Source organism: Pelophylax lessonae (assembly GCF_965119305.1).
Source record: "Pelophylax lessonae genome assembly, chromosome: 7".
In the NCBI taxonomy this organism is placed as follows: Eukaryota; Metazoa; Chordata; class Amphibia; order Anura; family Ranidae; genus Pelophylax; species Pelophylax lessonae.
The window spans coordinates 273,705,926-273,726,057 of record NC_138774.1 but is presented as its reverse complement, the minus strand read 5'-3'; the positions used below and the strand labels follow the sequence as shown (position 1 = coordinate 273,726,057).

Here is a 20,132-nt window from a genome sequence, read left to right as displayed (position 1 = left end):
AACACATATGTACCTTTTTTTTTTTTTTTTTTAAACCCTATAGATGTAGAGGCTTTTTTTTTACTGTACTGCAGGGGTATGCAAACTGTGGCCCTCCAGCTGTTGCAAAACTACAAGTCCCATCATGCCTCTGCCTCTGAGTGTCATGCTTGTGGCTGTCAGTCTTGCTATGCCTCATGGGACTTGTGGTTCTGCAACATCTGGAGGGCCACAGTTTGCATATCCCTGCTGTACTGCAACATTTTGACAAGGGGTGGGGCAGCCTCCGGAAACAAGCAAACCTTGCTTGAAGGGCTTTAAATACTTACCTTTCCTAAATAAAGTGCCACTCAGTCTCCAAAGACTATTCGGCTCATATCATGTGAACAACTAGGCATCCAGTAATGTGATCCCAGACAAAAGGGCTTAGAAAACTGATGTAGAGGCAGAGCCAGACACACACATTTGGCCATTGTGGCATGTACATCCACTTTGGGTTGGGTTTTTTAGATTCCCCTCAACAGTACTCGAGTAGTTTTATGCGCTTATTGTTTAACGAGCCATGATTTCCATAGTCTGTTACATTGTTAGGGGACAGCAAGCATTAAAAAAAGCTTAGAGCAAGCTGGAATAAAATGTCTCCATAGTTGTAAGCCATATCGATGCTATAAACAAGCAGTTCTCGACACACAGTTGGCACTTCAGATGTAAATAAAGAACTTATTTCCTCCCATGCTCCCTAAACGAGGGATAAACGAGTTGCTTTTTGTATAGCGTTTTCCAATATGATGAGTGTAAAGAATAGGAAGAGAAGATCGCTAAAGCTACAATTGTTTTGTCTATGTGTATATAGGGGTAAGTTCCTTGGATGGCGGCAAGAAGATCGAACCAATCAGTCTTGAAGGAAATCAACCCTGAATATTCACTGGGAGTACAGATGCTGAAGCTGAAACTCAACATCTTTGGCCACCTAATGCGAAGAGAGGACTCATTGGAAAAGACCCTGATGCTGGGAAACATGGAAGGAAAAAGGAGAAGAGGATGACCGAAAACAAGATGGATGGATAGCATTGTTGAAACAATGAACATGAAGTTAAGCAAGCTCCAGGAGGCAGTGGAGAATAGAAATCCCTGGAGCGCTATGGTCCATGAGTTCACAAAGAGTCGGACACAACAAAATGACTGAACAACAACATAGGGGTAAAGGATTGAGTGAGAGGTGCAGCAATTGCAGGGATCCCTAGGGGTGTGCACTAACATTTAAATAACTACAATGGTGTAAATATGACATACATAGGTGTAAATACTTTGATTAAAATTAAAAAACAGTAATAGTTATTGTTTGAAGCACCCATTAAATAAAGAGTTTTTATAAGTCTTCACTGTGTGCAGTGAATTTTGGACTGTCTAATAAAAGAGCACAGACGTTGCTCTGCATTTGTTGACTGTCCTGAAGAAGGAAGGAGTAGACAGTCCATAAAGGAGAAGAAGGGGGCATGCCACTCTTCTGAGTCATTCAGATGACTTGAGGCCAGTTCCAAGCACCGAAATAAATATCTGTACCAAGTATCACTTGCCATGTTGCGCTCCTCCACCTTCCGCTTGAGGATGCCCCACAGATGCTCAATAGGGTTTAGGTCTGGAGACATACTTAACCAGTCCATCACTTTAACCCTCAGCTTCTTTGGTAATCTTGGAGGTGTGTTTGGGGTGGTTATCATGTTGGAATACTGCCCTGCAGCCCAGTCTCCAAAGGGAGGGAGATCATGCTCGGCTTCAGTATGTCCGAGTATATGTTGGCATTCATGGTTCCATCAATGAACTACAGCTCCCCAGTGCCTGCAGCACTCATGCAGCCCCAGACCATGACACTCTCACCACCATGCTTGACTGTAGGCAAGACACACTTGTCTTTGTACTCCTCACCTGGTTGTCGCCACACACGCTTGACATCTGAACCAAATACGTTTATCCTGGTCTCATCAGACCACAGGACATGGTTCCAGTAATTCATGTCCTTAGTCTGCTTGTCTTCAGTAAACTGTGGGCTTTCTTGTGCATCATTATTAGAAGACACTTCCTTCTGGGATGACAGCCATGCAGACCAATTTGATGCAGTGTGCGGCATATGGTCTGAGCACTGACAGGCAGACCCCCCACCCCTTCAACCTCTGCAGCAATGCTGGCAGCACTCATACGTCCATTTACCAAAAAGACAACCTCTGGGTATGACGCTGAGCAAGTGCACTCAACTCCTTTGGTCGACCATGGCGAGGCCTGTTCTGAGTGGAACCTGTCCTGTTAAACCGCTGTATGGTCTTGGCCACTGTGCTGCAGTTCAGTTTCAGGGTCTACGCAATATTCTTATAGCCTAGGCCATCTTTATGTAGAGCAACAATTATTTTTTTCAGATCCTCAGAGAGTTCTTTGCCATGAGGTGCCATGTTGAACTTCCAGTGACCAGTATGAGAGAGTGAGAGCGATAACACCAAATTTAACACACCTGCTCCCCATTCACACCTGAGACCTTGTAACACTAACGAGTCACATGACACCGGGGAGGGAAAATGGCTAATTGGGCCCAATTTCAACATTTTCACTTAGGGGTGTACTCACTTTTGTTGCCAGCAGTTTAGACATTATTGGCTGTGTGTTGAGTTATTTTGAGGGGACAGTAAATTTACACTGTTATACAAGCTGTACACTCACTACTTCACATTGTAGCAAAGCGTCATTTCTTCAGTGTCGTCACATGAAAGGATATACTAAAATATTTTCAAAAATGTGAAGGGTGTACTCACTTTTGTGAGATACTGTATATAAAACATTTTATACCCCTGAATGGTTCTATTTTCTTGAATATGTTTTGATTGAAGATTTTTGACCTGTTGGGCCACCATCTAACCAATTAGATGTGAATCTCTGTTAGAGTAGTTTAGGCCTAAAACTACCTAGCCTACTATTAAAAAACCACTGCAGTCTCAAAGGACAGAAACATTTCTAAATTCTAAAACTCTGATATTTATCATACAGGATGAAAAATTGCAGTACATTCTGGGAAACTCCTAACCCAAGTCTATACATATCATGAACTGTTATTAATGCACTGCTCCTCCATTCAATATTAATTCTGAACATATGCCATTATGAGTTAACTTGTAATGTTGAATACTGAAGTGAAGAGGAATGGTTTGTATTGTTCTTAGGTTTAAAAATAAAATACTTATGTGTAGCTCTTCATTCTCTCTAAAATTAGGATACCCAAATGTATAGAAAATGGTCAAAAATCCACTAGTAAAAACAGGCAGTCACTGTGCCTTGTAGTACCTTAATTTGGCCACTGGGTGACACTGTTGTACACACAAGGACCTTACATGCATTCAATGAGAAGCAATATACTGAACACAAGCCTATGAATTTTTACAGACACAGATCCATGCTGGTCATTAGAAAAGGATTCAGCACTACAGGGATCCAGTGACTAAAGCAGCTAGTTGTGTGACACAGACTCACCATAGGCTGTTTGTATGCTATTCTATGGAGTCTAAAAGTTTTTATTTTTTATGTTCAGTTCTGAAAAAATATTTATTTGAATATAAAGTTGCATACAATGCCTTAAAAAAGTATTCATAGCCCTTAAAATTTTCCACATTTTGTCATGTTACAACCAAAAACGTAAATGTATTTTATTGGGATTTTATGTGATAGATCAACACAAAGTGACACATAATTGTGAAGTGGAAGGAAAATGATAAATGGTTTTCATATTTTTTACAATTAATTATGTGAAAAGTGTGGTGTGCATTTGTATTCACCCCCCGGAGTCAATACTTTGTAGAACCGCCTTTCGCTGCAATTACAGCTGCAAGTCTTTTTGGGGATGTCTCTACCAGCTTTGCACATCTAGAGAAGGACATTTTTGCCCATTATTCCAAAATAGCTCGAGCTCTGTCAGATTGGATGGAGAGCATCAGTGAACAGCAATTTTCAAGTCTTGCCACAGATTCTCAATTGGATTTAGGTCTGGACTTTGACTGGGCCATTATAAAGCATGAATATGCTTTGATCTACCAGGGATCCTCAAACTACGGCCCTCCAGCTGCTGCCAAACTACACATCCCATGAGGCATTGTAAAACTCTGACATCCACAGGCATGACCAGACATGATGGAAATTGTAGTTCCTGAACAACGTGGAGGGCCATAGTTTGAAGACCCCTGATCTAGACCATTCCATTGTAGCTCTGGCTGTATGTTTAGGGTTGTTGTCCTGCTGGAAGGCGAACCTCTGCCCCAGTCTCAAGTCTTTTGCAGACTCTAACAGGTTTTCTTCTAAGATTGCCCAGTATTTGGCTCCATCCATCTTCCCATCAACTCTGACGAGCTTCCCTGTCCCTGCTGAAGAAAAGCATCCCCACAACATGACGCTGCCACCACCATGTTTCACAGTGGGAATGGTGTGTTCAGGGTGATGTGTGTTAGTTTTCCACCACACATAGCGTTTTGCTTTTAGGGCAAAACGTTCAGTTTTGGTCTCGTCTGTCCAGAGCACCTTCTTCAACGTTTGCTTCTCCCCCACATGGCTTCTCGCAAACTGCAAACAGGAATTCTTATGGCTTTCTTTCAACAATGGCTTTTTTCTTGCCACTCTTCTATAAAGGCCAGATTTATGGAGTGCATGACTAATAGTAGTCCTGTGGACAGATTCTCTTCTCCCACCTAACTGTGGATCTCTGCAGCTCCTCCAGAGTTCCCATGGGCCTCTTGGCTGCTTCTCTGATGAATGTTCTCCTTGCCCGGCTGGTCAGTTTAGGTGGATGGCCATGTCTTGGTAGGGTTGCAGTTGTGCCATACTCTTTCCGTTTTCGGTTGATGGATTGAACAGTGCTCCGTGAGATGTTCAAAGCTTGGGATATTTTTTTTATAACCTAATCCTGCTTTAAACTTCTCCACAACTTTATCCCTGACCTGCCTGGTGTGTTCCTTGGCCTTCATGATGCTGTTTATTCACTAAGGTTCTCTAACAAATCTCTGAGGGATTCAAAGAGGTTCTCTAACAAACCTCTGAGGGATTCACAGAACAGCTGCATTTACACAGAGATTAAATTACACAAAGGTGGAATCAATTTACTAATTAGGTGACATCTGAAGGCAATTGGTTCCACTAGATTTTAGTAAGGGGTATCAGAGTAAAAAGGGGGTGAATACAAATGCACGCCACACTTTTCACATATTTATTTGTAAAAAAAAAAAAATGTTGAAAACCATTTATCATTTTCCTTCCACTTTGTGTCGGTCTATTACATAAAATCCCAATAAAATACATTCACGTTTTTGGCTGTAACATGACAAAATGTGGAAAATTTCAAGCGGTATGAATACTTTTTCAAGGCACTGTCGTTGGTAAGCTTGACACCAGTCCATCCAGATCAACATGAGAGCGGCCGAGTCCCCATTTAACCAGTTCTAGACCGGAAACCCCTGTTCTAGAGCTTGAGGGGACCCCACAGCTGGACTGTCAATAGGAAGAATCCACATCACCTAGACAGCGACCCTCCGTCCAGCAGTGAAGAAGATATAACCCCGGAGATGCGGTTCACCTAACCATAGATTCAGGTATATTATAGTAGCATTACATTTTTAGATATATTTTCTAACTTTTTTTTAACCAACGTAGCAATTAGAGAGAGAGGTATGACTACTGGTATGACATTTGTAATAATGTACATAAGAGTGATGAGGAGGGGGGAGGGAGGGATTTGGGGTTCTAGCTTTAGGCAGGCCATACACCTTACAATCTGACTGTACAATCTCTTTTACGCCCACCAAGAACTAGTAACATACACTACATTACCAAAAGTATTGGGACGCCTGCTTTACACGCACATGAACTTTAAAGTGGAGTTCCACCCAAAAGTGGAACTTCCGCTTTAAGTGCTCCTGACCCCCCCTGACATGCCACATTTGGCATGTCATTTTTTTGGGGGGGGTACCTAGATTTGACAGGTACCCCCCCTCTCCCTTCCGCTCGGGCCGCTAAGGCAGCTCAAGCGAAAGTTCTCCTCTCCCCCTCCCTCCCTGCAATCTTCTGGGACACGTCACCGGTCCCAGAAGATTGCTCGTCCACTCAGAACGCGCAGCACCACTGGCGCATGTGTAGTGTGCATCCGGCTGATAAGCGACAAGCTGTCACAGCCAGGAGCCCACACTAGAGATGCCGGCGCCGTGGGGAGAAGAGGGAGCGAAGCAAGGCTCCCACTGCTGGCATCGGTGGACTGTGGCACAGGTGAGTGTGTGTGTTTACTTAAAGCTTTGTAGCTGCTGACTTTTAATAAAAACCAGAACGGGTGGAACTCCGCTTTAATGGCATCCCACCCATAAGGAAGAAAAATATATTTCAAATATATTTAGGGAAACATTTTTAGAAATAGATTGAATATGGCCAAAATTGTAGCATTTCAATGTTTTTTAAAATATATTTTAAATATATATTTTCCTTCCATGTGGGCAGTCTTAATCCGTAGGGTTCAATGTTGAGTTGGCCCACCCTTTGCAGCTCTAACAGCTTCAACTCTTCTGGAAAGGCTGTCCACAAGGTTTGGGAGTGTGTCTATGGGAATCTTTGACTAGAAGCTCCTTTGTGAGGTCAGGCACTGATGTTGGATGAAAAGGCTTGACTCGCAGTCTGCGCTCTAATTCATCCCAAAGGTGTTCTTTTGGGCTGATGTCAGGACTCTGTGCAGGCCAGTCAAGTTCCTCCACCCCAAGCTCGCTCATCCATGTCTTTATGGACCTTGCTTTGTGCACTGGTGCGCAGTCATGTTGGAACAGGAAGGGGCCATCCCCAAACTGTTCCCACAAAGTTGGGAGCATGAAATTGTCCAAAATGTCTTGGTATGCCGACGCCTTAAGAGTTCCCTTCACTGGAACTAAGGAGCCAAGCTCAACTCCTAAAAAAAACAACCCCACACCATAATCCCCCCTCCACCAAATGATTTGGACCAGTGCACAAAACAAGGTCCATAAACAATTGAATTAGAGCGGAGACTGCAAGCCAGGCCTTGACGTAAACATCAGTGTTTGACCTCACAAATGCGCTTCTGAAACAATGGTCTAACATTCCCATAGACACACTTCTAAACCTTGTGGACAGCCTTCCCAGAAGAGTTGAAGCTGTTATAGCTGTAAAGGGTGGGCCAACTCAATATTGAACCCTACGGACTAAGACTTGAATGGCATTAAAAGGTTATGTGCGTGTAAAGGCAGGCGTCCAAATATTTTTGACAATATAGTGTATAACTATGATCTATATCATTGGTCCTCAACCCTGGCCTACAGGGCCCACTACCAGGCCAGATTTTCAAGATAACTGAAATACATCCCAGGTGATATCATTTGCTGCCCAGTGATTGCAGTACTTTAGCCTGCATCTCCCCAAGGTAATACCTAAAATCTGGCCTGTTAGTGGGCCCTGTAGGCCAGGGTTGAGGACCACTGATCTATATTATAATTCAAGAAAGGAAAGACAAAAGCACCTCTAAGTGCAGTATTTTATTATGCACACAGGCAAACAAGTGAAGACTCACATAATAGCTGCACATGCTCTGAAACGCGTTGTGGTTCTCCTCTGCCCTTTGCTGACGACGCATGCTGAACGACGCTTCGTCTCGAGTTGGTCCACCACGAGTCGTACCCGGAAGACGCAGACTAGCCGGCACTCTCCCGTCTTCCGCAGCCATCCTGACAGCTATATCCCTGGACTGTAAAGGCGCTTGTTTGCTGGACATCCACTATTGGGCTTGCACACCCCAGATGAGCCTACATTGAGCAGCCATTATGGGAGTCTTCACTGGTTTGCCTGTCTGCATAATAAAATACTGAACTTAGAGGCGGTTTTCTCTTTCCTTTCCTTGCATTTATCTACAGAGCTGGCTTCAACCCTTAGAAGCGCTATTGCTGCCCTTAGTGCTTATTGCAGATCAGACTTCCATATTTACAGGTGTACTCATCTTTATTATGGACTTTATGGACTGTGTTCAACTAGTTTTGATGACACTATACATTGCGCGCTAACATTAATCCCTTCATTCAAGAACCAACGTGATTGGGTATGAATTAAAAAAATAAAGAAAATTAATAATAAATTAAAATGAGTGCTTAGACAGGCCCTCTTAATATTTTTTTAGCAGATCTGAGCTTTACTAACAAAACATCGTTCTTGTGGTGAAACCAACTGCAAGTGTCTCAGATGAGTGCTTTGAAGTTAGCTGGCTGCATTGTTACTAGGGGGAATTGAATTGGGAAATTCCAAAATCCGAGAAGGATCTGGATGTTCTGGTAAATCATAAGCCTAAAAATAGCAATTGCAATGCCAAACTGCGGTTTCCAAAGCAAGCAAAGTCCTTTCTTGTATTAACAGAGGCATGGACTCCAGAGAGAGAGATATAATTTTGCCCCTGTACAAATCATTAGTAAGACCTCATCTGGAAAATGCAGTTCAGTTTTGGGCACCAGTTCTCAAAAAGGATATCGGGGAACTGGAGAAAGTGCAGAGAAGGGAAACCAAACTGATAAGAGGCATGGAGGACTTCAGCTATGAGGAAAGATTAGAGGAACTGAATTTATTCTCTCTTGAGAAGAGGAGATTAAGGGGAGATATGATCACCATGTATAAATACATAAGGGGTCCATATAGTGAACTTGGTGTTGAGTTATTCACTTTAAGGTCAACACAGAGGACAAGCCGGCACTCTTCATGTCTAGAGGAAAACAGACTTTGTCTCCAAATACGGAAAGGTTTCTTCACAGTAAGAGCTGTGAAAATGTGGAATAGACTCCCTCCAGAGGTGGTTCTGTCTAGCTCAGTAGATTTCTTTAAAAAGGCCTGGATTCTTTCCTAGGTGTACATAATATAACTGGGTACTAATATTTAAATATTTAGGCTCCATTCACACCTGAGCATATTGTTTTCAGGAGTTTTTTTGGGCGTTTTCAGGTGGTTTTTCAGGAGTTTATTGGAGACAGGCCCAAAAAGAAGCTCATGTAATTTTTTCCCCTACAGGCGTTTTGCTTCAGGGGACAAAACACTCAGATGTGAACAGGGGCCACTGAAATGAATGGGATTTTGATTGTTGGGTGTTTTGGATTTTCACAGATGAGCGTTTTATGAGCTGAAAAATGCTCAGGTGTGAACAGGGCCTTATAGGTAAAGTTGATCCAGGGAATATCCAATTGCCTCTCGGGGGATCAGGAAGGATTTTTTTCCCCTGCTGTAGCAAATTGGATCATGCTTTGCTGGGGTTTTTCGCCTTCCTCTGGATCAACAGTGGGTATAGGATTGTGTATATGGGATTGTATCGTTGGGTTTTCTTAACTGTTTTTTTGTTTTTTGAGCCAGATTGACTGGTGTCTCTTTTCAACCTGACTAACTATGTAACTAGGTTACCTTGCCCATAATGAGAAAGTGACCGTGCATTTGCAAAGAGCAACCAACCCCCTTATCATCATCTTATTTATAATAATAACTCAATCACAGTTGACCCTAGAATCGGTGCTGTTAATGACCAGAGGTAACGGTGATATTACTCCCTTGGTCATGGCCCTCGTGACTGGCGATATTACTCCCTTGGTCATGGCCCTTGTGCCTGGCTGCTAGGCCTCACCACTGTCATATAGGCCTTTGTACCTGAAATTTCTGGGTAGTGTCAGCGGCAACAGAGGAGGAAGCAATGGGAGAGTGATGGCAATGTGAGTGGAAGCAGGTTGGGGAGAAGGGGGCCTTTGTAGAGTCACACACTTACTTTGATCTGCATAGGTAAGATGACAGTGTCTAAGCATGTACAGAATTAGGCCCCCTTCACACAGCCCGTCCGTCGGACAGATTCTGTTCATCTCAGCGGGGGATCGATCCGCCGATCCCCCGCGGAGCAGGAGGATGACAGCTGTTCTACGCACTGTGTGCGGAGACACAGCGGTCAGTTCCCCATACATCTCAATGGGGGAATTGGATGGGGACGGACCATCGGTCCGTTCTCATCCGATCCGCTGGACTGATGGAATATAGGGTTTCCATCCGTCCAGATTTGACAGATCGGATGTCCCCGCTGACATCCGATGCCCCATAGGGATGCATGGGGGGACCGTTCAGATTCGCCAAAAAAACGGACAGGCGGATCTGAACTGTGTGAAAGAGCCCTTACTGTATGCAAGAAAACAGGGCTAGACAAGATGCTGTATGTGCAATCATCAATCCAAACCTACCTCTGACACCCGATAGTCACAGGTCAACTTCTTCCCCTTCACACTCTCATTTAACGTGAGGATAAAACCCATGTAATCGGCATATGCCTGTGGGGAGAAACACAGATGGTTAGAAGAGATCACATGACACACTCCACATTCATTCTCCAGTGATAAAAACGGAAGACACAGCTGGGAAGAAATCCATGAGGTCTGCTTTGTGGAAGATCTAAAGAGCACATGTTGCCTGTAAATACCAGAGACGGCCATCGACAAACATACACCCTATTACAAAGTAGACACAAAGTAATGCTATCAGTTATATTTTAAAACAGATTTCTGATTAACACGGGGAATCCCCATTTGTTCAGGAACCCACTGTGTATTATTATAGAACACACACTCCCAGGGTATTATAGGGATGGGGTAGGAATTAGGTCCTCCTGTGCCATCTAGAGGCAAAAAACAGGTACTACAATCCAACAATAATACACAATGGTTCTTTGTGACAACTGTTGTTAGGTCTCATGCACACTGCAGCTCAAAGAAGCTCAAAGAAGTTGCTCCTGCAGGCTTTTGAACTTTTTAGAGCTCTCTTTTTTGTGTCAGGAAACTCCAGAATCTTTTTTAGAAGCTTACAAGCAGAAAAAAAAACTCAACAAAACACGCAAAAAAACACAAAAAAAAAAAAAAAAAAATGGAAAAGGGAAGAGTTGGGTGTAAAAAAAAAAAATGCTTATGCTCACAAAAGCTCAAAACCGTGCAAAAGAGCACAAAAAAATAAAAATTCTTCAAGCTTTTAACCGCTTGCCGACTGCCGCACGACTATTTACTGCGGCGGTCAGCCCCTTACAGGTAAAGCGACGTAGGTCTACGTCGCTAGCCTGTGAGGGTCTCGGGAGACTGGCGGACCCGATCGTCCGCCGGTCACTCGCGATCGTCGGTGGAGAGGGAGAAAGGCAGGCGGCTAATGTAAACAAGCCGCCTGTCATTCTCCCCTGTGTAAGAATGGTGATCATACGGTTCTGCTATGTAGGACCGTTGATCACTGTTCCTACACCTCAAGCCACAGCCAAATCACAGTTAGAATCACGCCCCTAGGGACACACATAACTCCTCCCTCTCAAAAAAAAAAGTTAACCCCTTCACTGCCAGTGTCATTTTACAGTAACAGTGCATATGTATAGCACTGATTACTGTAGCAATGCCACTGGTAACCCCAAAAGTGTCAAAAATGTCAATCAAGGGTCCGATCTGTCGCAAAAAAAAAAAAAAAAAAAAAAAAAAAAATCGCAGATCGCCACCATTACGCGTTAAAGAAAAAACACCAAAAATTCCAAAAATCTTTCCCTTTGTTCGTAAACGCAATAACTTTTGCGCAAACCAATCAAAAATACGCTTTTTGCGATTTTTTTTATCAAACATATGTAGCAGAAAACAAATTGGCCGAAAATGTTAAATAATTTTGATTTTTACATTTTTTTGGGGGGGAATTTCATATAAAAAAATGAGAAAAATATTGTTATTTTTGCAAAATTGACGCTGTTTTTTGGTTTATAGCGCATGATCAAACAAAAAAATAAATAAATAAATCGCACAGGTGATCAAATACCACCAAAAGAAAGCTCTGTTTGTGGGGGGAAAAAAAAAAAAAGTCAAATTTGTTTAGGTACAGCGTCGCACAACCACGCAATTGTTTGTTAAAGTCACGCAGTGCCGAATCGCAAAATAGGCCCTGGTCAGGAAGGGGGTAAAATCTTCCGGGGCTTAAGTGGTTAAGCAGAAAAATAAACGCTCAAATGCCTGAAACAGCAGCTTTTTTTTTTTTTTGAGCTGCAGTGTGCATGAGCCCTTAGGCTGCTCAGGACTCAGCACAAGTAGCTACAACTAAGGCATCATAGGGGATTCGGATATTGAGGAAACATGCAAAGCAGTGACCCATAAATACAAAATTTTGCACAATGGAAGAGCTTAAAGTGATTGCAAATGATTGCCATGTAAAATAATGCATTCAGTTTAAAATAGAAATAAAAGGCAAAACATTTTTGTATATAAATAAAAAAAAAAAAAAAATCGTCCCCTGAAGCTGTGCAGGCTTACGCGTTTTGAGGCGGCGCCTCTTCCTCAGAGCCTCTGCGGCGGACAGATCGGACCCCTAACTGATATTTTTGACACTTTTGGGGGGACCAGTGACATTACTACAGTAATCAGTACTAAAAATATGCACTGTTACTGTAATAATGACACTGGCAGGGAAGGGGTTAACATTGTGGTTGATCAAGGGGTTAAATGTGAGCCTAGGGGAGTGATTCTAACTGTGGGGGGGGCGTGGCTTCTGAAATGACCATAGAGACATGTGATCCTACATAGAAGGATCACAGGCGCTCTGTGATCATTTCAGAGAGAAGAACAGTCAGCTGTGTTTACAACAGTTGACCGTTCTTCTGTCTCAGCGGGGAACGATCGTGGGTGTCAGACGGCAATTGGAGCCATCTGCCCGCTGCATCGGCTTCCCCGCTGATGAGCGGGGGTGAGAGCGTGCCGCTGGCGGCGTGCGCTCGCCCCCAAGCCTCCTGCTCGCATGCGCCGTACAGTTACGGCGATTTGCCTGGGAGCGGCTGCCTTCCACAGTATATCGGCGGCGGGGAGCGGTCGCAAAGAGGTTAAAGGGTAACTCCCCTTGGGCGGGGGAAAAAAAATAGCAAATAAAGAAAAAACAATATAGTGTATACAATTGGGACACAAATCGTATTGTAATTGAAGGTTATGAAAAATGACCTTTCCTTTTCAATCTGCAGCTGTTGTAATTTACTGTAAAATGCAATGCAATATGGCCACCTGGAGGTGTTCTGTACACAGAATGTATACTGACCACACCCCCAGAAACATCATTTCCTGCTTGTGTGATTGGCTCACCAATTTTCCCAGAAGTCTACCTAAGATACAAGTCAGATTTCTGGCATCCCCTGCAACAAAAAATGTTATTTTTGGTGAGATACTCCCAATAGGAACACATCTAAAGGGATGCAGACCCAGCAGATTTCTCAGAGCCCTGCAGCTGCCACAGCTGATAGATAATTATGAAACCACTCCCATTTGACCCACTCAGCACAGAGGATCAAACAGGGATTTCTTCAGAATAACAAAAGGTAGGAATCTGCAACAAAGTTTGTTATATTCCTTGTAATGTACAGAGATCACCCAGAGGGGAATGTTTTTTTTTTTTTCAACAAAAGTGGAGTTACGCTTTAATATATATTATATGTTTTCATCCCCATAGCATAACTTAAAGTGATATTAAAAGTAGATTTGTCCATAAATCAGATGGTAACAGCATAACATACATGCATTTGTGGTTTTTATTATAAATTTCCTCCTCTGAGCTTCTATTTTAAACTGTTCCCTGGCCGAGTTGCCGCACTCCCATTATATCTGTGCCCCCTATGCCACCGGAACCCATGGAGTCCCTTAGGAGTCTCCTCTGTGTGTGGCTACCCTGCTTGGAACTACAACTGTACATGCAGAGGGGATTTAAAGTGGCTCTGTGTCCCTCCTGCACTGCTTGTCTGAGCGGGGACATGAACAGTTGTAGTTCCATGTGGGAGCGCACACGTAGCGAAGACTGCTACAGGACTATAGGTCCAACAACACAGGGGGCATAAATACCCATAGTATGATAGGAAGCTCAAAAGGAAGAAAAAAAAACACTAAATGCATACAAATTATGTTATTAGTATATTATTTATGAAAAAAATATATATATATATTTTTTTTTATATCACTTAACACCTAAGGTTTTTTTTTTTTTTTTGTTTAATTGTTTTTAGGTATAGAACCAGCTGTGAAAGGCTTCACTGCCGGATTCTATTACCCTGAATGGCGGCGGCACCCGAGAGCCAATCTGAAAATACCTGGACAGGTAAGTTCTAATATTTAAAAGTCAGCAGCCACAGTATTTGTAGCTGCTGACTTTAAATTTTTTTATGGGGGGGCGGAACTCCTCTTTAAAGTAGAAATCCGTCAGCCCTCCATCGTGGTTCGGTAGGTTGAATACAGTCAAAATGAACATCTTGCCTAGACTGCTATATTTGTTTCGCACTCTACCTGTGATGCTGCACATGTCGGACCTCAGGGACTTTCAGGGGACACTTATCCGCTTTATATGGGGGGACAAGAGGCCCAGGGTGAATAGACGTACTCTCTTCACCCCGAAGCTTAGGGGTGGACTGGGGGTCCCTGATTTGGTGAAATACTATCACGCGGCTCAACTTGCTCACCTAATTCGCTTCCATTCCCAAACTCCTCACCCCATTTGGATGCGATTGGAATCGGCCCACCTGTCATTTCCGATACATCACGCACTATGGTTGAGGGCCAAGGATAGACCGGGGGTGCTCTGCCCCACTCTGTCCTTCTCCCTGGGCATATGGGATAGACTTTCGAAAAGACACAGTTTTAAATCCCCCCACGCGCCTCTGGCTCCTCTGTTGGGCAACCCTTCGTTTCCCCCGGGCCTGTGCCCCTCGGCTTTCGAGTGGTGGACAAACAAAGGCCTCCTTCGACTGGCAGATCTCTGTGATCACCGTGGATTGCTCAGCAGGGACCAGCTGGAGGAAAAATACTCCCTCCCGAGCGGTGAATGCTACCGCTACACCCAAATTTCTCATTATGTAACCTCCCTAAAAAACAAGAGCGACATCACTACCTCCACGCAAATGGAATTTTTATGTCGCATGGTGGATAAGCAAAAGAGTTACATATCCTCGATCTATAACATGTTGCATGATGACGAAACTAAACTACCGTACATGCTCCGCTGGGAGGAAGATCTAAATGATGACTTAGACCGAGCTGAATGGAATACCCTGGCACAATCTAACTCCAAATCCATCCTCAACACCTCTTTAATAGAGGCCAACTACAAGGTGTTCCTTCGCTGGTACATGGTCCCGGTCAGATTGGCGGCGGCAGTTCGTACCGCGTCCCCCGACTGTTTTCGGGGATACAGACAAGCGGGCACGGTATTCCACACTTGGTGGACTTGCCCGAAAGTAAGACGCTTCTGGATCCGCACATACAATTTGATCTACTCATTGACGCAAGTCAATCTAGTTAAATCCCCCCAACAAGCCTTATTGGGTGGGCGGATCAAGGGGGAGTCTAAACCCGCTAAGCGCCTTATAGCTTTTATATTTACAGCGGCTAAAATTGCGATAGCCCGCTCCTGGCGCTCGCCGGTTATACCGCTGGAGCTGCTCAAAGCCAAGCTGACGTGGATCATGATAAATGAACGGATGGTGGCGCTGCTTAACGATAAAATGCGCCAGTTTGATAAGACGTGGGACCCTTGGCTCAGATATTTGGCAGGCCCCCATTGAGGGGAAGTGCTATTGGCCCACACGGGAGCTGGGGTGAGCGAGGTGACCTGCTGGGGGTGGGCGGACGCCCCCCTACCCTCTTGACCCACCGCTACTAACTCCCCTTCCCTCTCTTTCATTGCTATTGCTTGGGCCCTAGTGGACCACTTACCCCCTTCTCTCTTCCCCTTCTTTCACCCTTTGCTTCCCTTCTCTTTGCTCACTTCTACCTTTTCTATTTTTGTTTTGTTCTCCCTTTTTTTTTTTTTTCTTTCTTTCTTTTCCTTCTCTTCTCTCTCCCTGCTTCTTCGTTCTTACTCATTACAGTGCACTGCCGGAAAGCCGGTGCCCCCCCCTCAGTTTAGGGTGGGGGGCCAGGGCCGGGGGTCTGGGGCCTCCTCCCTCCTTGGGCGCAGTGTGTTCCCTTGTGGGGCGCCGGAGGGGGTGGCTCGGGCCCCTGGCCAACCTGGCGGCCGATTCAGGCTGCCATTCTTACCATTACTATGTTTCTGTTGCATTTTTTCTTTTATTTTACACCGGCTATATCTGTATCAGTTGTGCCTTGATTTATATTATGGGATGTTATGCTATCCTTGAGATATATGTTTGAGCCTTATGGGCGTAAATTGCACTATTGTACACTTTGTTTACTTTTTGAAAAACTTTAATAAAAATATTGGAAATTAAAGTAGAAATCCAGGATAACACAAACTACTCTTAGGGCGCATGTACACACAGACTAGATTGACCACTGGCGGTGGTAAAATGCAAAACGCAAAATGTTCCTAACCTGAGTACAATTCTTCTGTGTTCAGGAGAGGGAGGTTGAAGCTCCCCCCAACCATAGGCAGCTTCTAAACTCATGTAAAAGCACCGACATTTTACACAGTGCTCTATATATTATACATTCACATCAGTCCCTGCCTTCAAGGAGCTTACAATCAAATGTTCTGCTTCTCACTTGCATGTATACACGAATCGGGGACAATTTATTACAGGTACTTACAGTATCTCACAAAAGTTAGTACACCCCTCACATTTTTGTAAATAATTTTATTACATCTTTTCATGTGACAACACTGAAGAAATGACACTTTGCTACAATGTAAAGTAGTGAGTGCACAGCTTGTATAACAGTGTAAATTTGCTGTCCCCTCAAAATAACAACACACAGCCATTAATGTCTAAACCGCTGGCAACAAAAGTGAGTACACCCCTAAGGCTCGGTTTCCACTAGTGCGACTTGCGGTGCGACTTGACACATGTCAAATCGCACAGCAAGTCAAAACCCATTGTTTTCAATGGGGCACGTTTCCACTGCCGCGGCTTCAGTTGCCGCGACCTCAAAAGTAAATCGTGTACTACTTTTGAGCGCGACTTCCCTCTATATATGAGGGACAAGTCTAACTGAAGCCGCGGTTTACTTTTGCTACGAAGTCGTGCTAGAAGTAGCACGACTTCGTAGCCGCACTAGTGGAAACCTAGCCTAAGTGAAAATGTCCAAATTGGGCACAAAGTGTCAATATTTTGTGTGGCCACCATTATTTTCCAGCACTGCCTTAACCCTCTTGGGCATGGAGTTCACCAGAGCTTCACAGGTTGCCACTGGAGTCCTCTTCCACTCCTCCATGATGACCTCACAGAGCTGGTGGATGTTAGAGACCTTGCACTCCTCCACCTTCTATTTAAGGATGCCCCACAGATGCTGAATAGGGTTTAGGTCTGGAGACATGCTTGGCCAGTCCATCACCTTTACCCTCAGCTTCTTTAGCAAGGCAGTGGTCGTCTTGGAGGTGTGTTTGGGGTCTCTATCATGTTGGAATACTGCCCTGCGGCCCAGTCTCTGAAGGGAGGAGATCATGTTCTGCTTCAGTATGTCACAGTACATGTTGGCATTCATGGTTCCATCAAAGAACTGTAGCTCCCCAGTGCTGGCAGCACTCATGCAGCCCCAGACCATGACACTCCCACCTCCATGCTTGACTGTAGGCAATACACTCTTGTCTTTGTACTCCTCAACTTGCTGCCACACATGGTTGACATCATCTGAACCAAATAAGTTTATCTTGGTCTTATCAGACCACAGGAGATGGTTCCAGTAATCCATGTCCTCAGTCTGCTTTCCCATCTTCAGCAAACTGTTTGCGGGCTTTCTTGTGCATCATCTTTAAAAGAGGCTTCCTTCTGGGATGATAGCCATGCAGACTGATTTGATGCAGTGTGCGGCGTATGGTCTGAGCACTGACAGGATGACCCCCCACCCCTTCAACCTCTGCAGCAATGCTAATTGGCAGCACTCATACGTCTATTTCCCAAAAACAACCTCTGGATAGAAGGCTGAGCATGTACACGCAACTTCTTTGGTCGACCATGGCGAGGCCTGTTCTGATTGGAAGCTGTCCTGTTAAACCGCTGTATGGTCTTGGCCACCGTGCTGCAGCTCAGTTTCAGGGTCTTGGCAATCTTCTTATAGCCTAGGCCATCTTTATGTAGAGCAACAATTCTTTTTTTTCAGATCCTCAGAGAGTTCTTTGCCATGAGGTGCCATGCTGAACATCCAGTGACCAGTATGAGAGAGTGAGAGCGATAACACCAAATTTATCACACCTGCTCCCCATTCACACCTGAGACCTTGTAACACTAACGAGTCACATGACACCGGGGAGGGAAAGTGGCTAATTGGGCCCAATTTGGACATTGTCACTTAGGGGTGTACTCACTTTTGTTGCCAGCGGTTTAGACATTAATGGCTGTGTGTTGAGTTATTTTGAGGGGACAGCAAATTTACACTGTTATACAAGCTGTACACTCATTACTTTGCTACAATGTAAAGTGTAATTTCTTCAGTGTTGTCACATGAAAAGCTATAATAAAAAATTTTACAAAAATGTGAGGGGTGTACTCACGTTTGTATGAATATATACACACACACACACACACACACACACACACACACACACACACAATTTATTATACATTCACATCAATTTAGACAGGAGCCAACTAAAGGCCAACTCCACCTTTAAAATAAATAAATGCACTTTGTTTTAAAGGATAAAAAACGGAATTTTTGTAAAATCTTACCTGTAAAATTCCTTTCTCTGAGTCCTCCGACAGTCGCCGCCATCTTCATATTCGTCACAATGGGGTATTAGACTTTGCTCCGTAGGAGTAGCTAGGCAACAGAATATGTCAATATTAAAGCTTTTAACATATCCCCACCCCAGGGGGTGGTCTCCTCAGTCTATACCCTCCTGCTTCCTGTTTCCTGCTTCAGTTTCAGTGGAATAGCAGTAGAGTACCTAAACCCCAAAAGAGGGGCGGGGGCGGCGACTGTCGGAGGACTCAGAGAAAGGAATTTTACAGGTAAGATTTTACAAAAATTCCGTTTTCTCTTACGTCCTCCGACAGTCGCCGCCATCTTCATATTCGTCACAATGGGGACGTCCCAAAGCAGTGCAAACATGAGGGGTGGGAAACGCAGCCGCGCCTAAAAGGTAACGCAGTCTCCACATCAAGAAAGTAACCTTACCAAAGGAAGGAAACCAGCTGAACAACACGAGAAAAAATTTGCTCAACGGGAGCAATAACCCAGGAAAAAAACAAATAACCCAGGGATACAAAGAAATCCCAAACAGCCCAAAGGACCAAAACCAGGGACCCTAAGGGACCGCCGCACTAAGAACCTTGCGGCCAAAGGAAGCATCTGCCGATGCTTGAACATCCACTCTGTGGAACAGAGTGAAGGTGTGCACGGTCGACCAAGTCGCCGCCCTACACACCTGGGCCACAGAAGCCCCATGACGACAGGCCCAAGACGTACTCAGAGATCTGGTAGAGTGCGCCCTCACAGGCATAAGGGAAACTTTTCCCCGCAAAGCATAGGCCTGTTCAACGGCCTGTCTGAACCAATTGGCGACGGCAGAAGCCGACGCCGCCACGCCCTTCCGAGGACCCCCGGAAGGACAAACAAAGAATCCGACTTGTGAAAAGATTCAGACGATTTTTGGTAAACCCTAATCGCCATGAACAGCATCCAAGGAGTGCAACACCACCTCCTCCGAATGTTTAGACTTCGCGCAAGGCGAAGGCAAGACAATGTCCTCATTGAGGTGAAATTCCGAAACCCTCTTTGGAAAAAAAGAAGGGTTAGGTCGCAAGACCACCTTAACCAAGTGATTGACCAGATACGGACAATGGCAGGACAGGCTGCCAGCTCCGACACTCTGCGAGCCGAATTGATCGCCACCAAAAAAGGTGACCTTCTAGGACAACATAGACAACGAGATCTACCCGATCCGTTCAAAAAAGAACCATGTTGTAACACGGACAGAACAAGATTCCAGTCCCAAGGAGGCAGAGGCACCCTCCTAGGAGGGACCAGATGCCCCCGAACAAAAGTGCCAATCAAGGAGATAGATGCCATAGGACGTTGAAAAAAGAACGGCCATCGCAGACACCTGACCCTTGATCATAGCCAGCGCCAAACGCTGTCAACACCCTTTCGAAGGAAGGACAACACCCCAGACACCGACCACGGGCGAGGTGAAGACCCCCT

General features: G+C 44.5%; 1 protein-coding gene across 1 annotated transcript in view; it reads right to left on the bottom strand.

The window, feature by feature from the left end:
- The window catches only part of PTPA (protein phosphatase 2 phosphatase activator), a 206,325-nt gene that overhangs the window by 139,876 nt on the left and 46,317 nt on the right, over positions 1–20,132 (bottom strand). The window contains exon 3 of the mRNA XM_082263098.1: positions 10,239–10,325. Coding sequence (XP_082119224.1) covers positions 10,239–10,325 — 87 coding nt within the window. The remainder of the gene's footprint in view (positions 1–10,238; positions 10,326–20,132) is intronic.